Here is a 19,446-nt window from a genome sequence, read left to right on the forward strand (position 1 = left end):
CTCAAAAACAGATTTTTGTTTTGTGCATCTTTTGCAAGGTTATTCAATTCAGTTTCATTTATTTCTGCTCTGATTATTTTTCACTTCTTGATAATTTTAGATTTGTTTTGTTCTTGTTTTTCCAAGTTTTCGAGTTACATCCTTAAATCATCTAAGATTTTTTTTCCTAATTAATCACTTAATTCCATAAACTTCCTTCTGGGAAATTTAATCCGTTGACACTCAAAGTTAGTATTGATAAGTAATAACTAACATTTGTTGTTTTCTTGATTGGTTCATGATTTTATGCAGCCTGCTAGTGAATGTGGTGGGGTCATGTGTTTTCATAATGTTTACTTCTAATGCAGGACTTCCTTCAGAATTTGCTGTAAGGCTGGTCTTGGAGTGGTGAATTGTCTCAGTTTTTATTTATCTGGGAAATAACTTATTTCTCCTTCACTTCTAATGGATAGCTTTTCTTGATAATATTCTTGGTTGGAAGATTTCTTTTTCTCTTTAAGACCCTGATTATACCATCCCAGTGTCTTGTGACCTATAGGGTTTCTGATGATAAGTGTACTTTTAACTTAATTGGTTTTCCCCTACATGTAGCTTGATGCTTGTTGTTTGCTGTCTATGGGGTTCTCTGCTTACGCTAAGCTTCTGACAATTGGACCACACTACAACTTGCAGTAGATCATGGGGGTTGAGTCTGCGTCAGCTTCTTTAAGCTTCCTGTATCACCATGTTCATTCATCTTGCTGTTTTGCTTTTCCTGTGTTCCTACACCGATACCATATGGAGCAGGTTTTTTTGGAAGAGTTTATGGTTTAGAATGAGGGGTATCACTTTACTTGTTGCTTTGACTTTGATGCTAAGTGAGTCTAGTAACATTTGACATGGGTTCCACTTTGCTGTTTTCCTTCCAATAAGGCCAGTGTGACTTGTGTTGATCCCCAGTCATGTACCAGCTTAAAGAAAGGGATATCAGGGAATACATTAGAGAGATTACCCATTGTGCTGTGATTTTTTTAAAATTAATCTGGAATTCAATGACTTCTTAGCTGATTGTGCAGGTCTCACAAAGGCTTTTTGTAACATGCATTGTTATTAAGTCAGTGCTTCTATGGGAAAGAAAATCTGGGGCTTCCTATTCTGTTATCTTGCTGATGTTTCTCCAAATTTGCCTGCTTAAATGTTGGAAATATATTTAGAGTTTCATTGATTAGACATTTAAGAAATAATAGGAAATTTAAGATTATTGAAATCATTTAAATTCCCGTTCTCTAGATTCACTCATCAATAAGAAAACATTGGTATTACCTAGAAGCAGGAACCGTCCGACTCTAGGATCATATTCTTGGCCAGAGCTCTGAATAATATAATGTTTTCATCATGATATAAGCCAAGTATTTTCATGACCTCTAATTTGTAGTCATACAGTGTTAATTATGTACTTCTGGGGCTGGTGTTGTGGTGTAGAGGATGTAACCACCAACTGCAATGCTAGCATCCCATTTGGGTGCCGATTCAAGTCCTGGCTATCCCACTTCCAGTCCATCCACCTGCTCATGGCCTGAGGACAGCAGTGACAATGGCCCACCTGTTTTTGTCCCTGACATCCACATGGGAGAGTGGGAGCCCTGGAAGAGGCTCCAGCTTTTGCTTGGTGCAGTCCTGCAGCCACCTGGAGAGTGAACCAGCAAGTGGAAGAGCACTAGCTCTCTTTCTGCCCCTCCTCCCTTTCCCCCTTTTTCCATCTCTCTCTCTCTCCCAGCCTCCCTCCCTCCCTCCCGCTCTATCCCTCACTCTCTAAACATTCCCTGTTTTTCTCTTTCTCCCCCTTTCCCAGTTTAGCTCTCCCTTGCTCTTTCTCTCTCTTCCACCCACTGTCTCTCTCCCTGTTTCCCTTCTTCCTCTCTCTTCCTGACTTCCAAATAAACAAATAAATGCTTTAAAAATTATATAATTCTACTTTCAAACTGAGAACTCACGGCTGTTCTGTATAATATGTGTTTTTAGTTGTTTTTTTGTAAAACCAAAAAAAAAAATAAGAACAACCGATACATTACATTTTTAATAGAGATTTATTTATTAGAAAGAGTTCTACAGAACAGGGGAAAGACAGAGACCGAGATCTTCCATCTGCTGGTTCACTTCCCCACGCTCGATAGCCACAAGGGGCAGCACTGGGCCTTCCTAAGCAGGCAGTCAGTAACTTCATCCAGGCCTCTCATGTGGGGAGCTGTGGCCCCAACAGGAGAATGATCTTCCACAGCTCTCCTAGGCCATTAGTGGAGATCTAGACTGAAGTGGGACAGTTCCAACTAGAATCCGTGGCTCAATCAGATCCTGGATTCACAGGCAATGACTTTGCCTTTCCTCCACAATGCTGGCCCCTCATCTTTCTTCTTTGACATGCGGGCACACCGCATGTTTTCCTTTGTAATTGGGCATGTAATAAGCATTCTAAGGCAAAAGGCCGCTAGAGGGACTATACATCTTGCCTGCTGAGCTGTTTCTCACTGCCATTCCTAAGAATATGTGACAAGCCAGTTGAAATAACATTTCCTGTGTTTAAAAAATAAATTGTGTCAGAAAGCGCAGAACTGTGATTGAATGCTGAAAATAAAATGTATTACACCTCTGTGAAGGTGTAATTCTTTCAGGAATGTTTTCAAATTAGCCACATCTCCTGAAACGCAGTAGAATAAGCAACAGATTACCCTGTAGTTTGAAAATGTTCTGAACATGTGTGGTAACTTGATTCTGCTATGATTGATTAAAATCCATTACTTTGTTGCTAAATGACTTCATAACTAGCTTGAAAAGAATTAGCAGATCCTGATAAGCATTCTTTACACTTGATCACTCTTTATATTTAGCATGTTTCTTAGAATCATCTATTGAGTTTCAGTTTCCTTGTCTAGGTTTACAGATCGTTTTCACTAAAACCTCCAGCAGGATGGATTGGGGCTGGGCAGTTGGTTTTGTGAAATGGCTTGGCAGAGATCTCCACCAGGTGCTATTAGTATTATTATTATTTTTTAAAATGTTTATTAGAAAGTCAGGTGTACAGAGAGGAGGAGAGAGGAGAAGATCTTCCATCCGATGATTTTCTGCCCAAGAGGCTGCAATGGCTGGAGCTGAGCCAATCCAAAGCCAGGAGCCTGGAGCCTCTTCTCCCACGAGGGTGCAGGATCCCAAGGCTTTGGACTATCTTCAACTCCTTTCTCAGGCCACAAGCAGGAAACTGAATGGGAAGTGGGGCCGCTGGGGTTAGAACCGGCACCCATATGAGATACTGGTGCGTGCAAGGTGAGGACTTTAGCCACTAGGCTACCTTGCTGAGCCTTAGATGCTATTATTTTTAACTGCTGTTAATCTCACTTTTCGATGTGGTTTGATAGCACTGATTGACTTATTTTTTTAAAGATTTATTTATTTTTATTGTGAAGTCAGATATACAGAGAAGAGGAGAGACAGAGAGGAAGATCTTCCGTGGGATGATTCATTCCCCAAGCAGCCGCAATGGCTGGAACTGAGCCAATCCGAAGCCAGGAGCCACAAGCTTCGTCCAGGTCTTCCACGCAGGTGCACGGTCCCAAGGCTTTGGGCCATCCTCGACTGCCTTCCCAGGCCACAAACAGGGAGCTGGATGGGAAGCACGGCCGCCAGGATTAGAACCGGTGACCGCATGGGATCCCAGCACGTGCAAGGCGAGGACTTTAACCACTACGCTCTGGCGCCGGGCCCCTGATTTATTTTTTAAACATGATCTGCTCAGAGCAATCTAGCTGGAAGAGGCTGTAATGTCTCTAGTTTTTCATCCTAAAAAGAGAAAGGATGCTTAGGTTTCCTGTCATCCTTCTGATTTCTTCTCTGTCTTGTTCATTACACACCCACTGTACATGAAGCAATGAACTTTTGATGCTAGGACCACACGTTTTGCTGTCAAAAATGATGCTCATTAACAGGTGCCATATCCTGCAGATTCCAAAGGCAAAACTCATGTAAAGTTATCGAACTATTCTGCAGATTATAGGAAGAAAACCTCCTCTTGTGCTGGGGGTTAGTTCAGCTTGAGCAAGCAGATAAATCTTTCAATGTGTCCACCCGAGGCAATGAATGACAATACAGCAGCCTAATCTAAGTACCCAAGTTAATATGATACTACTCTGCAATAAGAATAGAATGAACTTCACTAGCATACTTCACTATAAGAAAATAGATGCTGAGAGAAAGAAGCTTTGTATTGGTTGATGCACAAGTGAATGAAATTGTACAGGCTGAACTGGAGTATAGAAAACAGTTTAGTGATTGCTGAGGCCGAAATGACAGAAAACTGAGTGCTAAGGGCACAAGGATCTTGTTTTTTTATTTTAAAATTTTTCTTAAAGGTTTATTTTATTTTCATTGCAAAGTCAGATATACAGAGAGGAGGAGAGACAGAGAAAGATCTTCCGTCCGACGATTCACTCCCAAAGTGAGTGCAACAGCCGGTGCTGCGCCGATCTGAAGCCTGGAGCCAGCAACTTCTGCTAGGTTTCCCACACAGGTGCAGGGTCCCAAGGCTTTGGGCTGCCCTTAACTGTTTTCCCAGGCCACAAGCAGGGAGCTGGATGGGAAGTGGAGTTGCCGGGATTAGAACCGGTGCCCATATGGGATCCCGGCACGTTCAAGGCGAGAACTTTAGCTGCTAGGCCACGGCACTGGGCCCGGGCATAAGGATCTTCACATGTTGCTGGTTATTCAGGTGGTCATACTTCTTGAAGGTTTATAGAACCGTGTATTTTAAATGTGAATGTGATTTTATGTAAATGCTGTTTTGAGGTTTATTAAGTTAAACATATTTTAAAAGCATAAAGCAGAAAGTGAGGATAGGGAGACAAATGAGCCATCAGGGCAGGAAGCAACCCAGAGATGAGCCACAATTGACGCAAGGTATCACGGAGACATCGAAGCACTAACTGTACAGCCCAGTGGGCCCCTGGGAACCCATCTGGCTGCTGCACACGCCTTTCTCAGGCCACAGTTGTTTGCCTAATGAGCATGCAGCATCTCCTCTTGGCTTATCAATGTGTAAGAACGTTTCCATTTTCCCTCCACTGCTTCCCATCACCAAAGGCTAGGATCTACTTCATTTTGTAATAACGTTTTATTGAAACACATTTATACTCAATTTTTTACATATTGTCTGCGACTGATTTCATGCTTTGATAGCACCATTGGATATTAGCGAAAGACACTGTGTGGCTTGCAAAATTTCAAATACTCGATACCTACCCCTGTAGAGAATAAAAAGTGCTGACCATTGACATAAAGCTTCCATGCTCTTGCCTTACCATTTCTCCCTTCCTACCCCCACAATTTTCTATCTAGATCTGTTCTCCATTCCAGCCTTGTAAAAGCTCCCTCAGGTCAGTGCAATGGTCCTTTTGCTACTATCATGATCCTCTTTCGTGTGGGTAATCTGTGTGTTCAGCCAAACTGCTTCCCTTACCAGCTTACTCGATTTCAGTTTCTTCTTGGAATGTATCATTTTCTTATTTGCATTCCGATATGTTCTTTAAAAATTACAACCTTTTTTTTTTTTAAGACGTGATGTATAGTGTGGCATTTTACTGCATACATGCAAACATGTAGATTAGATCAGAGAGATCAACATTTCTTCCTCTGTCATTCCTTTATGATTGGGACTTTTGCTCCACATTAAATCTTGATTGGATTACTGACAGGCAGTAATTGTGTTCTCCATGGGTTGCTTTAGCTACAGTCAGACTAGAGGCTGATTTTGGGGGGAAAAGGGTGTTGTTTTTCCTTTTCCGCTATATCCTCTTTTCCCACCCCATCCAAAGTTCAGGGTGGGATATGAAATCTATCTGTATTTTGTCCACTTTGTCCCATCTGCCCTCTCACAGTTAGGAGTAATTCTTTTAATCTCATTTAGAGCATTGCAATATAAAGTTAGTAGTCTTTCTGCTCTGTTCTTACTCCCAATCTTTCTCTGTTTGCTACAAAATGTAGTAATGTTTTTAAACACAAATCATTTAATTTCACTTTATTCCCTAAAATGCTTCTGTGGCCTGTGATTGCATCTAGAATAAAATCTGCTCCATACTCAGCTTACCATCTTTGTCGTCTTCTTTTTTAATCAGCTTACCAAAATACACACATTTAGTAACATAGGGAATATAAACGACATTGAACCAGAAATTGAAAAATCAAATCAACCAATGAACAAAATTCACAAGCCAAACCTGCAGGCTCAGACTTGTGGAACATTCCAGACTCTCAAGGAAGAAAAGCATTCCTCCATTTCCAAGGTGCTCACAAGGTAGAAAAACAGAAGAAATACATTTGAATTTCTTTTCTGAGTTTAGCATTACATGGATGACACAGCTGGATTAGGACATGAAATAAGAAAGGAAGTTCAAAAAGCTTTATGAAAAGATAGACAAATATTTTAAGCAAATATTAGTAAGCTAACTATGACAACAGATGAAATCAGTACCAATCAGGATATGCAAACAAGATGCAAAGTGGTTAACATTCCAAAATTATCAAGGAAGTAATTCATGCAGAAGGCAGATATTCAAAAGACCATTAATATTAAATGTTAAAGCTTTTAAATAAAATTCAGCTTCTAATTGTAAAAGAAAACTGCTAGCAGAATAATAAAAAATAGCAATTTCCTTATTATAATTAAGGCTACAGTACATCTATAATGACCAGCATTGCTAACATACAACACTGAAAGTTTTTCCCTTGAGTAAACCTAGACAGCTTCTTCTTCTAACTTTGTCTCTTAAACATTGTTCTGGGTGTGTAATCACAAAATTAACACAGAAAGGAAATTGTATGCATAGTGGTCAAGTTTTAAGCAGAGGAACTATGAATCTATACCAAGGACCCTATTATGTATAGAGATAATGCAACAGAATGGAAAATAAACTTAACCTGATGAGAGAATCAAACCACATTTCTATGTACTAATAAGAAACAGATATGGAACAATATTCAAGTACAAAATACAGACCATGAAATGAATATCAGTAAGAGAAATGAGGTTGAAAAGATTAATTTATACTATATTTTCAAATATTCTGTATTTTTGATGATTTTTACATAGTTGATTAGAATGGTAAGGGTCAAGGGCTACAGCAAAGTGGGTCAGATCACCATTTCCGTATTCTCTTGTTTTCCTTCCTGTATCTGGGGGAAGGCAAAAGACAAGGAGAGAAGCCACACCTAGCTTCCCAAATGCCTCTGCACCCTAGGTCCAGCCATCCAACACCACCCCAGGGCCCCCAGCTAACCCATTGTTTTATGTAGAAGACAGGACTGGGGACAGAACTGACCCAGTAATTGCAACCACCAGCATGTACATAAGCTGGTTGGGGCAACAGACTGTGTTGGACCCTGTATTGCCAGGCATACACTAGACTCAGGTCTGGGATCACCTCAACCAAAATTTCTTTGGGGATTCCTCCAACTGAACTGCTGATCTGAGAACCCCAACCATGATGGGAAGTGCAGGTTGCATGGTCTGACCATGGAGTGCATGTGTCAAAGTTGAGCCACCTTGGAGGCTCAGACAGAGCAGTGGACTGCATATCCAGGTGCACATGGAGGATATGGCAGTCCATCAGAATGTGCAGAGGACAGCTGGTGGCACAGCAGAAGATGGAGGACAGAGCACATTGATCAACTACTCCAGCCAAGGGTTAGCAATGAATGTCAGGACAAACAGAGACTCTAAGATGGACTATGTCAGCCAGCGGATTTTGGAGAGATTTCATTGTGCTTGGAGAGGAAGTATTTACAGTAATTCAGAACTGTTGAACTATTGAAACCTCCTGAGCAGGACCCTCAGAGCATGCCCCATCTTTGTCTTATACCATTCCCTTTATTCAGTACATTTCACCAAGTCATGACCCTTGCCACTGTCTAGCCTGATTTGTAATGGCTCTTCCTTCTAGAATCACCCATGGATCTGAGCCTTCACTGTGTCAGCAACTCCCCGTAGAAGTGTCTGTCTCACCCTCAGCATTGCCTTATGTCACACACTACAATCTGAAATCTACCTAGATGATATATGTAGTCAGTGTTTTATATTCTGCATCCATCCACCCTTTTATAGATGCCATGAGAGCAGAAATTTTTTCTATCTTGTTTGTCATCATGTTCCTACTCGCTACCTTGAAATCTGGCATGAAGATGAATAAATGAACAGTGAAAATATAGTACCCAAATAACAACTGTTCAGTATTTTTTTCTTTATGAAAATTGGTTTTTGCTTTAAACTGTTTATAATCTGATTTTTACAGGTACTTCCATTGTGACTGTAAAAGCTTTGGCTACTGATTCAATTCAGGACAGTATTGAATATTCAATTTTTAGTGGAAATGAGGACAAGACTTTCTCCCTGGACTCCCAATCAGGTAATGCTGCTAATATAAAATAATCCTGCAAAACTTGAAAGGGAAAAACTGTTAAGGTGAAGTGATTTTAAAGATAATCAGAACTTTTCACAGTCATTCATGAAAAATTATGGGAAATAGAAGATCACTTTCTTTATAGTCATGAGGAATTCTGTTAGATGCTGCATATCCTGCTGTTTGAACTTTTGAAGACAAATTATATTCCACTTATACTTTATCTCTCTGTTGGAAACATTTGGAAATGTGGTAGGGAATTGTGATAGTGAGTCTGAACTGAAAATAAACTCACATGTCTAGCCTCAGGGAATTTTCATCAGAGATTCATCTGATCTGCCACTGAATGTCAACAAGGCAACAACGAGACAGCTGGGAAAGTTTCTTTGTGGCAGTAATTACTTCCAACTACAGCATGTATTAGATTTAGCTTTAATAAGACCATTATTGTGTTTTAAATGAATCCAAATTGATTATTTGAAACATTTTAAACCAACAATTACGTAGTATATACATATCCACTGCATCACTGTCAAACATCAAAAAGAATGCTTTTAGTAATTTGTGTGTTACGGTACAACTGTCTTACTTCATCTATACTATGTGTATATGGGAAGAATCAAGAGAGAGCACTTTCTTAAGGAAATGCTTTCTCATCCTGGATGATATACAGCACTTTGGCCCATACAATCTCTGGTCAGCACGTTTTATAATTCATAATAGAGGAAGCATTCTTCTCCCATTATTGGTTTAAAAGAAGGTGCTAGATAGAATCAAGACAATAGAATCCGATACGGACATGTTTAAACAGAGAACTATTAGCCATGGTGAAGCAGAAAGGGGACATTCCAGGAAACAGGAGAGGACAGACCAATGCCAGGGGGGCACCTAGAGATGGATGGACACAGGAAAGCAGCAGCGATACGGTGTGGTGTTGCAGTGAACAGATACCACAGTGGCATTCAAACAGCAGTGATATGAACTCCACTGGAGGCTGGAACTCCACCAGCAACCAGGTGGGAAGGAACTTTCACGGGGAGCTCCGGAGGCGAACACAAAGAACTGCCTGTCCTGCTGGTTTCTTTGATTTGACCAGCAGCTGAGACAGAGTAGCAGATGCCGAACATGCGAACACGCGGTGTGGGGACAGGGTAGATGTCACAGCCCAGACCCCCACCAGAGCTGCAATCAGAAATCATTTGTGTAGGGAGACCGGACTGTGCATACACTAAACTGGGAGCGAACTCATTTCTGACTCAGTGAAATGCAACAATGTGGCATCTGACAGGTTCCACCCAAGATAGGTCCAGGTAGACCTCAGACCTGATAGCCAGCAGATCAAGAACTCTAGTAAGAGACACATCGGGCACCATTTCTTATAGTGTGGCAAAGAATTTAAGACTGCAGGGACAACAGTGAGCTGCGCATGCGCTGAGCTCACAAGAACTCGCTGAGCTCAATGAATTGCACTGGTCCCACAGGAAAATAATACTGACTATTGCATTGTATGGGTCAAAATAGGTCTCTGTGGCCCTCAGACCTATTGTCCAACAGGTTCTGGCAAGATTACCACCAACAATAACCTAGCTATATAGGACACCTGGTGTCTCCCTAATCCTGGGACTTTCTCCAGCTGGAAGTGGGAGAAAGATTGTACAGACAACAGTGCAGCCTCAGGATGGTATCACAGGAGGTGGAAACTGGTGAGCCAGGAGCTGGGGCTATGGAGACCATGGTAGAAATCTAACATAAAAACCCAGACCTGGAACTCGCTGGAGGGAGTGGCACAAGTGACTGCAAACAAAGAACCATGTACCAACTGCAATAAGTAAACTCGCACTGTAGACCTGTGCATGACACAGCTTAGAAACTTGCCCCAAGGAGAAGATTCTGCTAAGCAGAAGTACAATGACCAAGAGCAAAAGGAGAGACAGAGGCACAATGAATATTTCTGAAGACTCCCCTGCACAGGAGGAATACTCTATGCTAACCTCAGAGTTCACGGAGGAAGACATCGAGAAAATGGGGACACAGAATTCAGAAAGCACTTGTTATAAAACTTCTTATCAACAACAGGAAACACGTAAAGCAGGCATTCAGGGAATATGTCACACTGGAAATTAATCAAATGAAAGCTGATATATCAGAAATTAAGAATACAGTGGGGAAAATTAAAAGTGCAATGGAGAATCTCCAAAATAGAATGAAGAAGGCTGAAAAAAGAATCTTAAAATTAGAAGACATTTCCTGTTGTCAGGGGAAACAAAAAGCTGGAGACAGAGTTGGATTAGGCCAAAAAAAGTATTCAAGAATTGAAAGACGCTATTAAGAGGCCTAATATAAGAGTTATGGGAGTCCCAGAAAGTATAGAAAAAGAAGCTGGGTTTACAAATGTATTTAATGAAATAATAAGGGAAAAATGTCCCTCATCTAGAGAAAGAATTGGGAAGCAAGATCCAGGAGGGGTACAGAACTCCCAACAGGCTTGATCAAAAGCGATCTTCACCACAACACATGATCATCAAGCTCTCTTCAATTGAACATAAGGAAAAGATCCTGAAATGTGCACGTGAGAAAAAAATCAACTGACATATAAAGTAATGTCAATTAAGCTCACAGGAGACCTCTCACAGGAAACTCTACATGCCAGAAGAGAATGGAGTGACCTATTCCAGATTCTGAAAGAAAAAAATTGTTGGCCCCCAAACATATCCAGCAAAACTTTCCTTTGTCTTTGAAAATGAAATAAAATTCTTCCACACTAAAGAAAAGTTCAAAGAATATGCCTCTTCCAAACCTACCCTATAAATGATACTTAAAGATATTCTCTTGACAGAGAAAAGGAATAGCGCCCACCAAAACCAAAGGCAAATGTGAAGAAAATCCCATTAAAATGACAACGGAAGACTGAACCAATAAACAACCCATTCTTAAAATGACAGGACCAAATTACCACCCATTCATATTAACTCTAAACGTAAATAGCTTAAACTCATTACTTAAGTGTCATAGATTAGTAGAGTGGATTGAAAAACAAAAGCCATCCATTTGTTGCCTACAGGAGACACATTTCACCAACAACCCAGCAGAAACTGTATGCCATGGATTTTCATTTTTTTAATTTGTTTCATATCTTCGAAATACTTTTTTCTCATTAAATTCTTCAGTGACTCATAGATCATACAGAAGCATCATTTTCTTCAAGAAGGTTCTTGATTTTCTTTTTCATTTCTTCAGCAACACTTTAGTCATTCAGCGGCATGTTATTAATTTCACATGTTGTTAATTTTTTTCTTCCTGTTGTTTGTTTTGTGGCTTTTCATTTAAGGGAATGTATTATAACTGCGTAATGGAGACTATCACATCTAGCAGTGTGTTGTTTAACTGTATGGCATTGTAAATTTCTATTTTTCTTCCTGTTGTTGATTTTGTATTGTGGCTTTTCGTTTAAGGGGACGTACAAAAAAATGTGTAATGGAGACTATCATGTCCAGATGTGAGGATACAATGCAGTATGCATGTGCTTCCGGACAAAAATGGATTCCCAATGCAACTGTTAACTATATCATGACAATAGGATGCTGGACTCTCTGCCATTGTCCATGCCCACAATGATGGACATAGGACTGTGTATGAAGCACTATAATATAGTAATGATATAGGGGAACTCAGTGAAGGTTTAGGGTATTGGGGAGAGGATAAGAGAAATCCCAGGGCCTATCATAAAATGATAATAACAAAAAGAAGTGAAATTAAAAAAATTGAAATAAAAGGCTAGAACATTAGGGGGGGGGGCCATTTATATCCCTAGTCTCCATTTTCCCGTATTTGTTGTTGTTACTATGTCAAAATATAATATGTGTAGCTGAACCTATCTAATGAATACATGAACTCAGTGTGTCATCTCAGAGGGAGTCAAAAACCTGAATTTGGAATTAATCACTAGACTCTTTTTTTCCATTTTGATTTTCCCACCCTGAATCCCTATACGATATCGTTTACTTGATACATAAGCTTGATATGATATCACTTACTGGATGATGAAAGCTTCATCATGGAATTATGCTTTATAGTATTTCATGTCCTGATTGTTCCACTCAACATTTTTACTATGATTTTCATAGTAAATGAATAGCAAAGGCTGCTCTGCACCTGTTTGCATACCTCCTGTTGGATTTAGCTTCAGCACCTCATACTTTTCTTGCTAGAGCAAATGAAAACATGGCTTTCAACACTGCCGGTATGTGCAGGGATACTTAGAAATGCTTCATAGAAAAGTAAAATTAAAAGAGAGTGTATGTTACTAAAAAAAACCTGTAATTTCTTTCAAAAAGTTCATGAACATACATTTTATGAATAAACTATGCATGAATTTCAAAGTTTTCTTTGTTCTTAAATACAGTTATCTTTTCATTCATTTTTCTGCAACCTTTTTGAAGTCCCCTCATATAGTGAAACTATTTTTTTATCTTTTTTTGATTAAAAAAGATTATCAGCCTTTATTGCTGTCAACATTTTTTGTGCACTCAACGTATGCCATTACATTAAAATTCCTTGTGCTGATTGGACTTTAGCTATTTCTGCTCTTTAGCTATTTTAATGAGTTTGAAGTCCAACAGTAAATCAACATCCACTCCCTAGTAACACAGGGACTTGGAATTTTTAACTTTTGAATATTTCTCTATCAGTTTGCATGCTTTTGTGTCCACAGTTTGATTTCTTTCAAAGTGGACAGTGTTGGGAGTTTTAACAGATTTAGGAGCCCCTTGCTGACATCAAGGAATGTCTCTGAGTATCCTTCAGGCCTGATTCATCGGCTTTAACAAGGATCATTGTAGCAAGCTTGCTCAGATTTTTGTTGACTAAAAGTTGTTTTTCTTGAATTCTTGTTTTTAACTTGTCTTTTTGCTGGTCTTGCAGTTCTGTTTCACTGTATTGTGCTTTCCGGTCACATCCTACTGTGTCCTGGCTTCCTATTGGCCCACTGAGAAGTCTGTCACGGATCTAAACACCACCCATTTCCTTTTTGGAACTCTAGTGGTGCAAATACTGGTGCAAATGCTGGGCTGCGTGCCTTAGTCCGGCATCTCATTTTCATCTCTCTCTCTCTTAGTCACACTGAAGAGAAGCTCTCTTCTAGAAGCTCTGTAGGCTTCTATTTTCAATTCTTCTAGATCCTTCACAAAATAATCTCTCGTTCCTTGCTTGTATTCTCAGTGTTCTTTTGAGTGTATATTTAGGCATCATAATAAGTTTGTGTCCAGTAACTCCAGCATCCTGTGTCTTCAAAGGTGTATTCTGTTAGCTGCGAACTTGATTAATACTGGTCATGTCTCCATGATGTTTCTACCTCTAGGCTATGAGCTATTCCTTGTGAAACTTTTGTTCTGAGGATCTGTTAAAACCTGGGTTGAATTTGTTCCCTTCAGAGAGAATTTTCTTTCCCTTCTGCCGTTCACTTGCAAACACTGGACACAATCTTTTTTAAATTTAACCACAGATTCTTCCTGTCAATCAACTTCAAGATCAAAAACACCGAGTTTCAGTATACTGATTTTTAATTTGTCCCCCATTTTCTTTTCTAATATTTACCACTTATAGGACAGTATCCTTTGGGTTTCCATTGCTGGCTGTTTTTATTCTATTGGCTCTTCAGTAGTATTTTTTTTTTCTTGCCTTGTTGTTAACCCTGTGTGACTATGAGAAATGAATCTCAAGGTAGATTATAGTAGGAACACTTAAGGAAAAAATGAGCTTTTCCTGCTTGTTTACTCCCCCAGGATTTTGGTTTTGATTTCGTTTTTGTCCTCTGAGGGTTCCTTGCAACTCAACTTATTAATTTACTCTAACACACATACATATACGCATGTATGCAGCATGTCTGCATGTATAATCTTTAAGAACTTTAGTTGTATACATCATGAGGAATGTTGAAGTACATACTTTACCGCACTGGTATCAAGAAAGCTTTTTGCGGGGCTCGGCAGCGTGGCCTAGTGGCTAAGGTCCTCGCCTTGATCCCATATGGCTGCTGGTTCTGGTCCCGGCAGCTCCACTTCCTCTCTATCTCTCCTCCTCTCAGTATATCTGACTTTGTAATAAAAATAAAATAAATCTTTAAAAAAAAAAAAAGAAAGCTTTTTGCAAACTGTATTATAATTAGATATATCATTCAGGGTACTTTTGGCATATAATTAAAACTGTATATCTGAATGTGCCTAGCATAGTTTTTCTGATTACATGTATTTTAAATCACAGATCAGTTTAAATAAAAACTCTTGTATGAAATGATACATGAGTGATACTGATCTCTAAGGCTGTGGTCACTTGCACTAAAGATAATTACCATAGAACTCTTTTACAAAGCTGTAAACCAAAGAGTGAGTTTTTGTACTCAGAGTGCATGCCATTTAATAACTGTAACTGCTTAAACCAACAGGAATAATAGAGTTTGACTATTATTGTGTGTGTAAAAAAACTAATGACAGCACGCATCCCACTGAAGTGAAGCAGCAATGATCAAATTTTAAATTTTTTAAAGGCAGTTTTCACAGAAAGTTTCAAAGCTGCCGGATAACATACACACGCATGCGTAGAGATTGTAAGTATCTGAAGTCACTTGAATAATTTATGAAGCTTATAACATTTGAAGAATCTTAATCTCATTTGGATGTGTATCTCCTAAGCCAGACAGAGGTTGTGTATGTCCAGATGAGGGTACTTCAAAATGCCTTTGGAAAAGTGCAATGAACCAGTAAGCTTATTTTAATGCAAAAACTGAAATTCACACAAATGAGATATCCAAGAAGTTTGTGGACAATGAGTATTACAGAAAACTTCATGGATCTCAAAAATATTTGCACCAAGGTAAACTCAGCTTTTAATTCCACTTCCCATAATTTTTTGGCAGTGTTCTCCTATAGTAGAAGGAAGCTGTTACAACAGCTTTGTTTTCAAGTTATTACATAACTGGCACACTGACATATAAGCAAGAACATGAGGTTGGTATTTGTGATGCTTCTAACTCCTAGGAAAATGTGAATTCCTGCCCATGCTCTTAGAGGCCGGTAGTACTGCCAAGTTGCTGACGACAGTGCATCTTGGTGTCTCTGAGAAACAGGCACATGTTTCATCCTTGACGAAACGTGGATGTGGTTGGCGTGCCAGCTTTGAATCATCTCCAAGGCTGCCTATTGTTTTTTGCATTCATGTAGCATTCACAGCATATGCCAAGTATTATGCCAAAAATAAAACCCAAGCAGGGAAAGCATTAGAACCACAGATCCATTCCAAGTGTAAAATTCCAACTATCAAAGCCCAAACACAAGACTTTTATTAAGAAATCCACTTTGATCTGTGTTGTAATTGGCACACTTTCTCCTAAGCGACACTGACAATTGAGTGTTGCATTTCCATTTCAGTTTTCTTTCACAAGCAGTGACACAACACAATAGCAGGATAGCAGGATAGTGGAGACAGCAGTGTGGGTGAGAACCCTGGACCCACCAAGTTGCTGGGCTCCTCTGCCCTTAGCTGAAGGTGAGGTGCTGCCCTTCGCTGAATGCTGGGGCCATGGAGGGTTCTGAAGGCCAGCCACCCTCATCAGTTGCCCATCGAAGTGCCTCTTGACAATTTTCCAGCTGCTAAAAGTTACAACTCTGGATTCCTTGTCAGGAGTGTGGGTGACAGCAGCCTGTAGTTTGTAAAAGTTGTTTGGTCCTAGAACTACATTGATACTTGAATCTGATGTTGCAACTGAGAGTGATTTTAACATTTTACATTCGGTAGAACGATTTTCTTCATATATAATCTAAATTATGAGTGTTTAATTTTTTACAAATAAGATATAAGCTGTTTCATCTCCCCCAAACACTCAATGTGAAAGATAGTGTTAGAAAAACATAACTCCCCTGGGAACTAAGTGGGTGCCAGAAGATCTGGAGGCTTTTTGCACTAGACTCATTATCTGGTGGAACTGCTTCAAATAGAGCATTAAGATTGCCAGCTTCCAGGCAGCATTTCCCAAAACAGTACAAACTCTTACATGGGAAGAAAAAAAATTGTTGACATCTACGGCTATTAAATTATTTCTTTCTAAATGAGTTAAACATGATAGTAAACCTGTATCTGATGAAATAGGGTAGGCAGATAAGGGTAAAACATTGTGGATTTCTTTTTTTTAATATTTATTTATTTTTATTGGAAAGGCAGATGTACAGAGAGGAGAAGAGACAGAGAGGAACAGCTTCCATCTGATGATTCACTCCCCAAGTGGCCACAGTGGCCTGTGCTGTGCCGATCTGAAGCCAGGTGCCAGGAACTTTTTTCCGGGTTTTCCACACAGGTGCAGGGTCCCAAGCTTTTGGGCCGTCCTTGACTGCTTTCCCAGGCCACAAGCAGGGAGCTGGATGGGAAGTGGAGCTGCCGGGATTAGAACCGGCACCCATGTGGGATCCCGGTGCATTCAAGGCGAGGACCTTAACCATTACGCTATCATGCCGGGCCCCAACATTATGGATTTCATGTATAACTGTAGAGAAACATTCCTTTTAAAAGAAATTATTTATTTAAAAAGGGTTAGAGAAGAGAGAAAGGGAGAGAAAGAGGAACTCTTCCGTCTGCTTGTTTCACTCCGCAAAAAGGCTGTAATGGTCACCGCTGGGGCAGGCTGAAGCCAAGAGATGGGAATTCCATTGAGATCTCTCAGGTGGGGTGTCTTCTACTGCCTTCCCAGAGCAGCAGCAGGAATCACAAATGAAGCAGTGTAGCCAGGACTCAGATACTCCTAAATGGAATGTTAGCAGTAACATGTGACACCACGTGAATGACACCACCAGCCCTGCTGAGAAACATCCTGTATACAGCTTCTGTGTCACCCTTCCGATCACGTTTTATGGAACAGGAGCCCCCAGCTTTACACAATGTGAAAAGAAACCTAGCCAAAGATGTGGAAGACCTCTATGACAAAAATTACAAAACATTTTAAGGGAAGTAGAAGACATTGAAAAATGGAGAAATTTTCCATGTTCTTGGAACAATATAGTCAACATCAAGATGTCTATATTACCAAATTTATTAATCTGTCACATAGATTCAATGAGATCCCAATCAAAATTCCAACAACACTCTTCTAAAAAATTTTTTACTATCATTTTTATGGTACAGTTCCATAGATCCTGGGATTTTCCTTACCCCAACTGGAAGTCCCCTTCCCACTCACTGAGTTCCCCTATATTATTATTACTATAGTATAGTTCTTCATACACAGTCTTATGTCCATCATTGTGGGCATGGACAATGGCAGAGAGTCCAGCATCCTATTGTCATGATATAGTTAACAGTTGCATTGGGAATCCATTTTTGTCTGGAAGTACATGCATACTGCATTGTATCCTCACATCTGGACATGATAGTCTCCATTACACATTTTCTGTACATCCCCTTAAACGAAAAGCCACAATACAAAATCAACAACAGGAAGAAAAATAGAAATTTACAATGCCATGAAGTTCTCAAGAGGTTTTGATAGTTCAACAGTCCTGAATTACTGTCGATCCCACCACTCCAATCGTGATGAAATCTCTCCAGAATCCACTGGCTGCTATGGTCCACCTTAGAGTCTCCATCTGCTCAAATATCCACTGCCAACACTTGGTTGAAATAATTGATGGATTTGTTCTGTCCTCCATCCTCTGCCATGGTACCAGGTGTCATCTGAAGGTTCCAATGTACTGCCATATCCTCCACGTACATTTGGATATGCTGTTAACTGCTCCATGTGAGCCACTGAAGAGGCCCAGCTCTGACACCTGTACTTCACAGACCACGAAACCTGCAATTCTCTCCATGATTGGGATTCTGAGTCCAGTGGTTCAGTTGGTAGGGAATTGCCAAAGAAATCTCATCTGAGGCCATTCCAGACCTGATTCTTGTGTGTGTGTGCCAATATAGGGTGTGGCAGAGTCCGTCACCCAAATCAGCCTACACACACACTGGTAATTGCAATTTCTGGGTCAGTTCTGTCTACAGCCCCATGTTTTATGCAAACAAATGGGTGTTGGAGCCCAGCCCGATTCTGCCCACCACATACTCGGCCTTCACGCAAACCAGTGGGAGTTGCAGCCTCATCAGAGCGACCGTCAGTAACCCCCACCAGGCCCACCATCTACCCTGGTTTCCATGCTTGCCAGTATATATGTACAGCTGACTGGTTCCATCTTTCCCATATTCCATTCAGCTCTTGTACATGTCAATGGGAATTGAAGCCTAGTTCATCCCAAACAGCTCCACTAGCTGGCCCACACTGGTGCCAGCAGGTGCCACCATCTGTCTAACCATGCCTATGCCTGACAGAATTTACCCCCCCATGCCAGCATCTGCCAGCTGATGCTGCAGCAAAGCCCAACCCACTCACGCCCACTTTGGCTTATGCACGTACCAGAAGGTACAGTTAGCCCAGCCTGGCTTTCCCCTGATCCAGCTCACATGCAGGCCATCAGATGTGTGGCCCTGCCCAACCTGGTCTGGCCCCATCTCAGCTCTCATGCTTACCAGTTGAGGTAGTGGCGCAGTAGCAGGATCCCGCATTCCCCCTCCCCCACTGGGTCCGTCCCCACCAACCCCCAGGTTTCACATGTGCTGGTTGGGTGCTGAGGCCCAGTCTGGCACAGCCAGCCTCGCCTCAGCATTTGCCAGTGGGTGCTATAGCCTGGCTGGGCCTGACCCACCCCGAGTTCCAGCTCATGCTGGTGAGGGGCTAAACCCTTGCCCAGCCCTGCCAGTTCCCTAATGTGGACTGGCTGGTATCGTGTCCCAACCTGGCCTGACCCACACTCCGTTCTGGCACTCGGATTTACCAGCAGTTGATATGAACTGACCCAGCCTGGCCTGCCCCGCTACCTGCGTCAAATAGGCTGGTGGGCACCATATTTTGGCCTGATCTGGTCTGCTCCCCATCTGGATTCTTGCACTCACCTGCAGGGAGTGTGTCCCAACAAAGGAGTTACCCAAGCTCCTTCATCAGGATCTC

At 40.9% G+C, this 19,446-nt stretch overlaps 1 protein-coding gene across 1 annotated transcript in view; it reads left to right on the top strand.

The window, feature by feature from the left end:
* Positions 1 to 19,446, top strand: part of DCHS2 (dachsous cadherin-related 2) — a 308,466-nt gene that overhangs the window by 260,838 nt on the left and 28,182 nt on the right. The window contains exon 14 of the mRNA XM_058666741.1: positions 8,310 to 8,423. Coding sequence (XP_058522724.1) covers positions 8,310 to 8,423 — 114 coding nt within the window. The remainder of the gene's footprint in view (positions 1 to 8,309; positions 8,424 to 19,446) is intronic.

This window comes from Ochotona princeps, chromosome 7, assembly GCF_030435755.1.
Source record: "Ochotona princeps isolate mOchPri1 chromosome 7, mOchPri1.hap1, whole genome shotgun sequence".
Lineage (NCBI taxonomy): Eukaryota > Metazoa > Chordata > Mammalia > Lagomorpha > Ochotonidae > Ochotona > Ochotona princeps.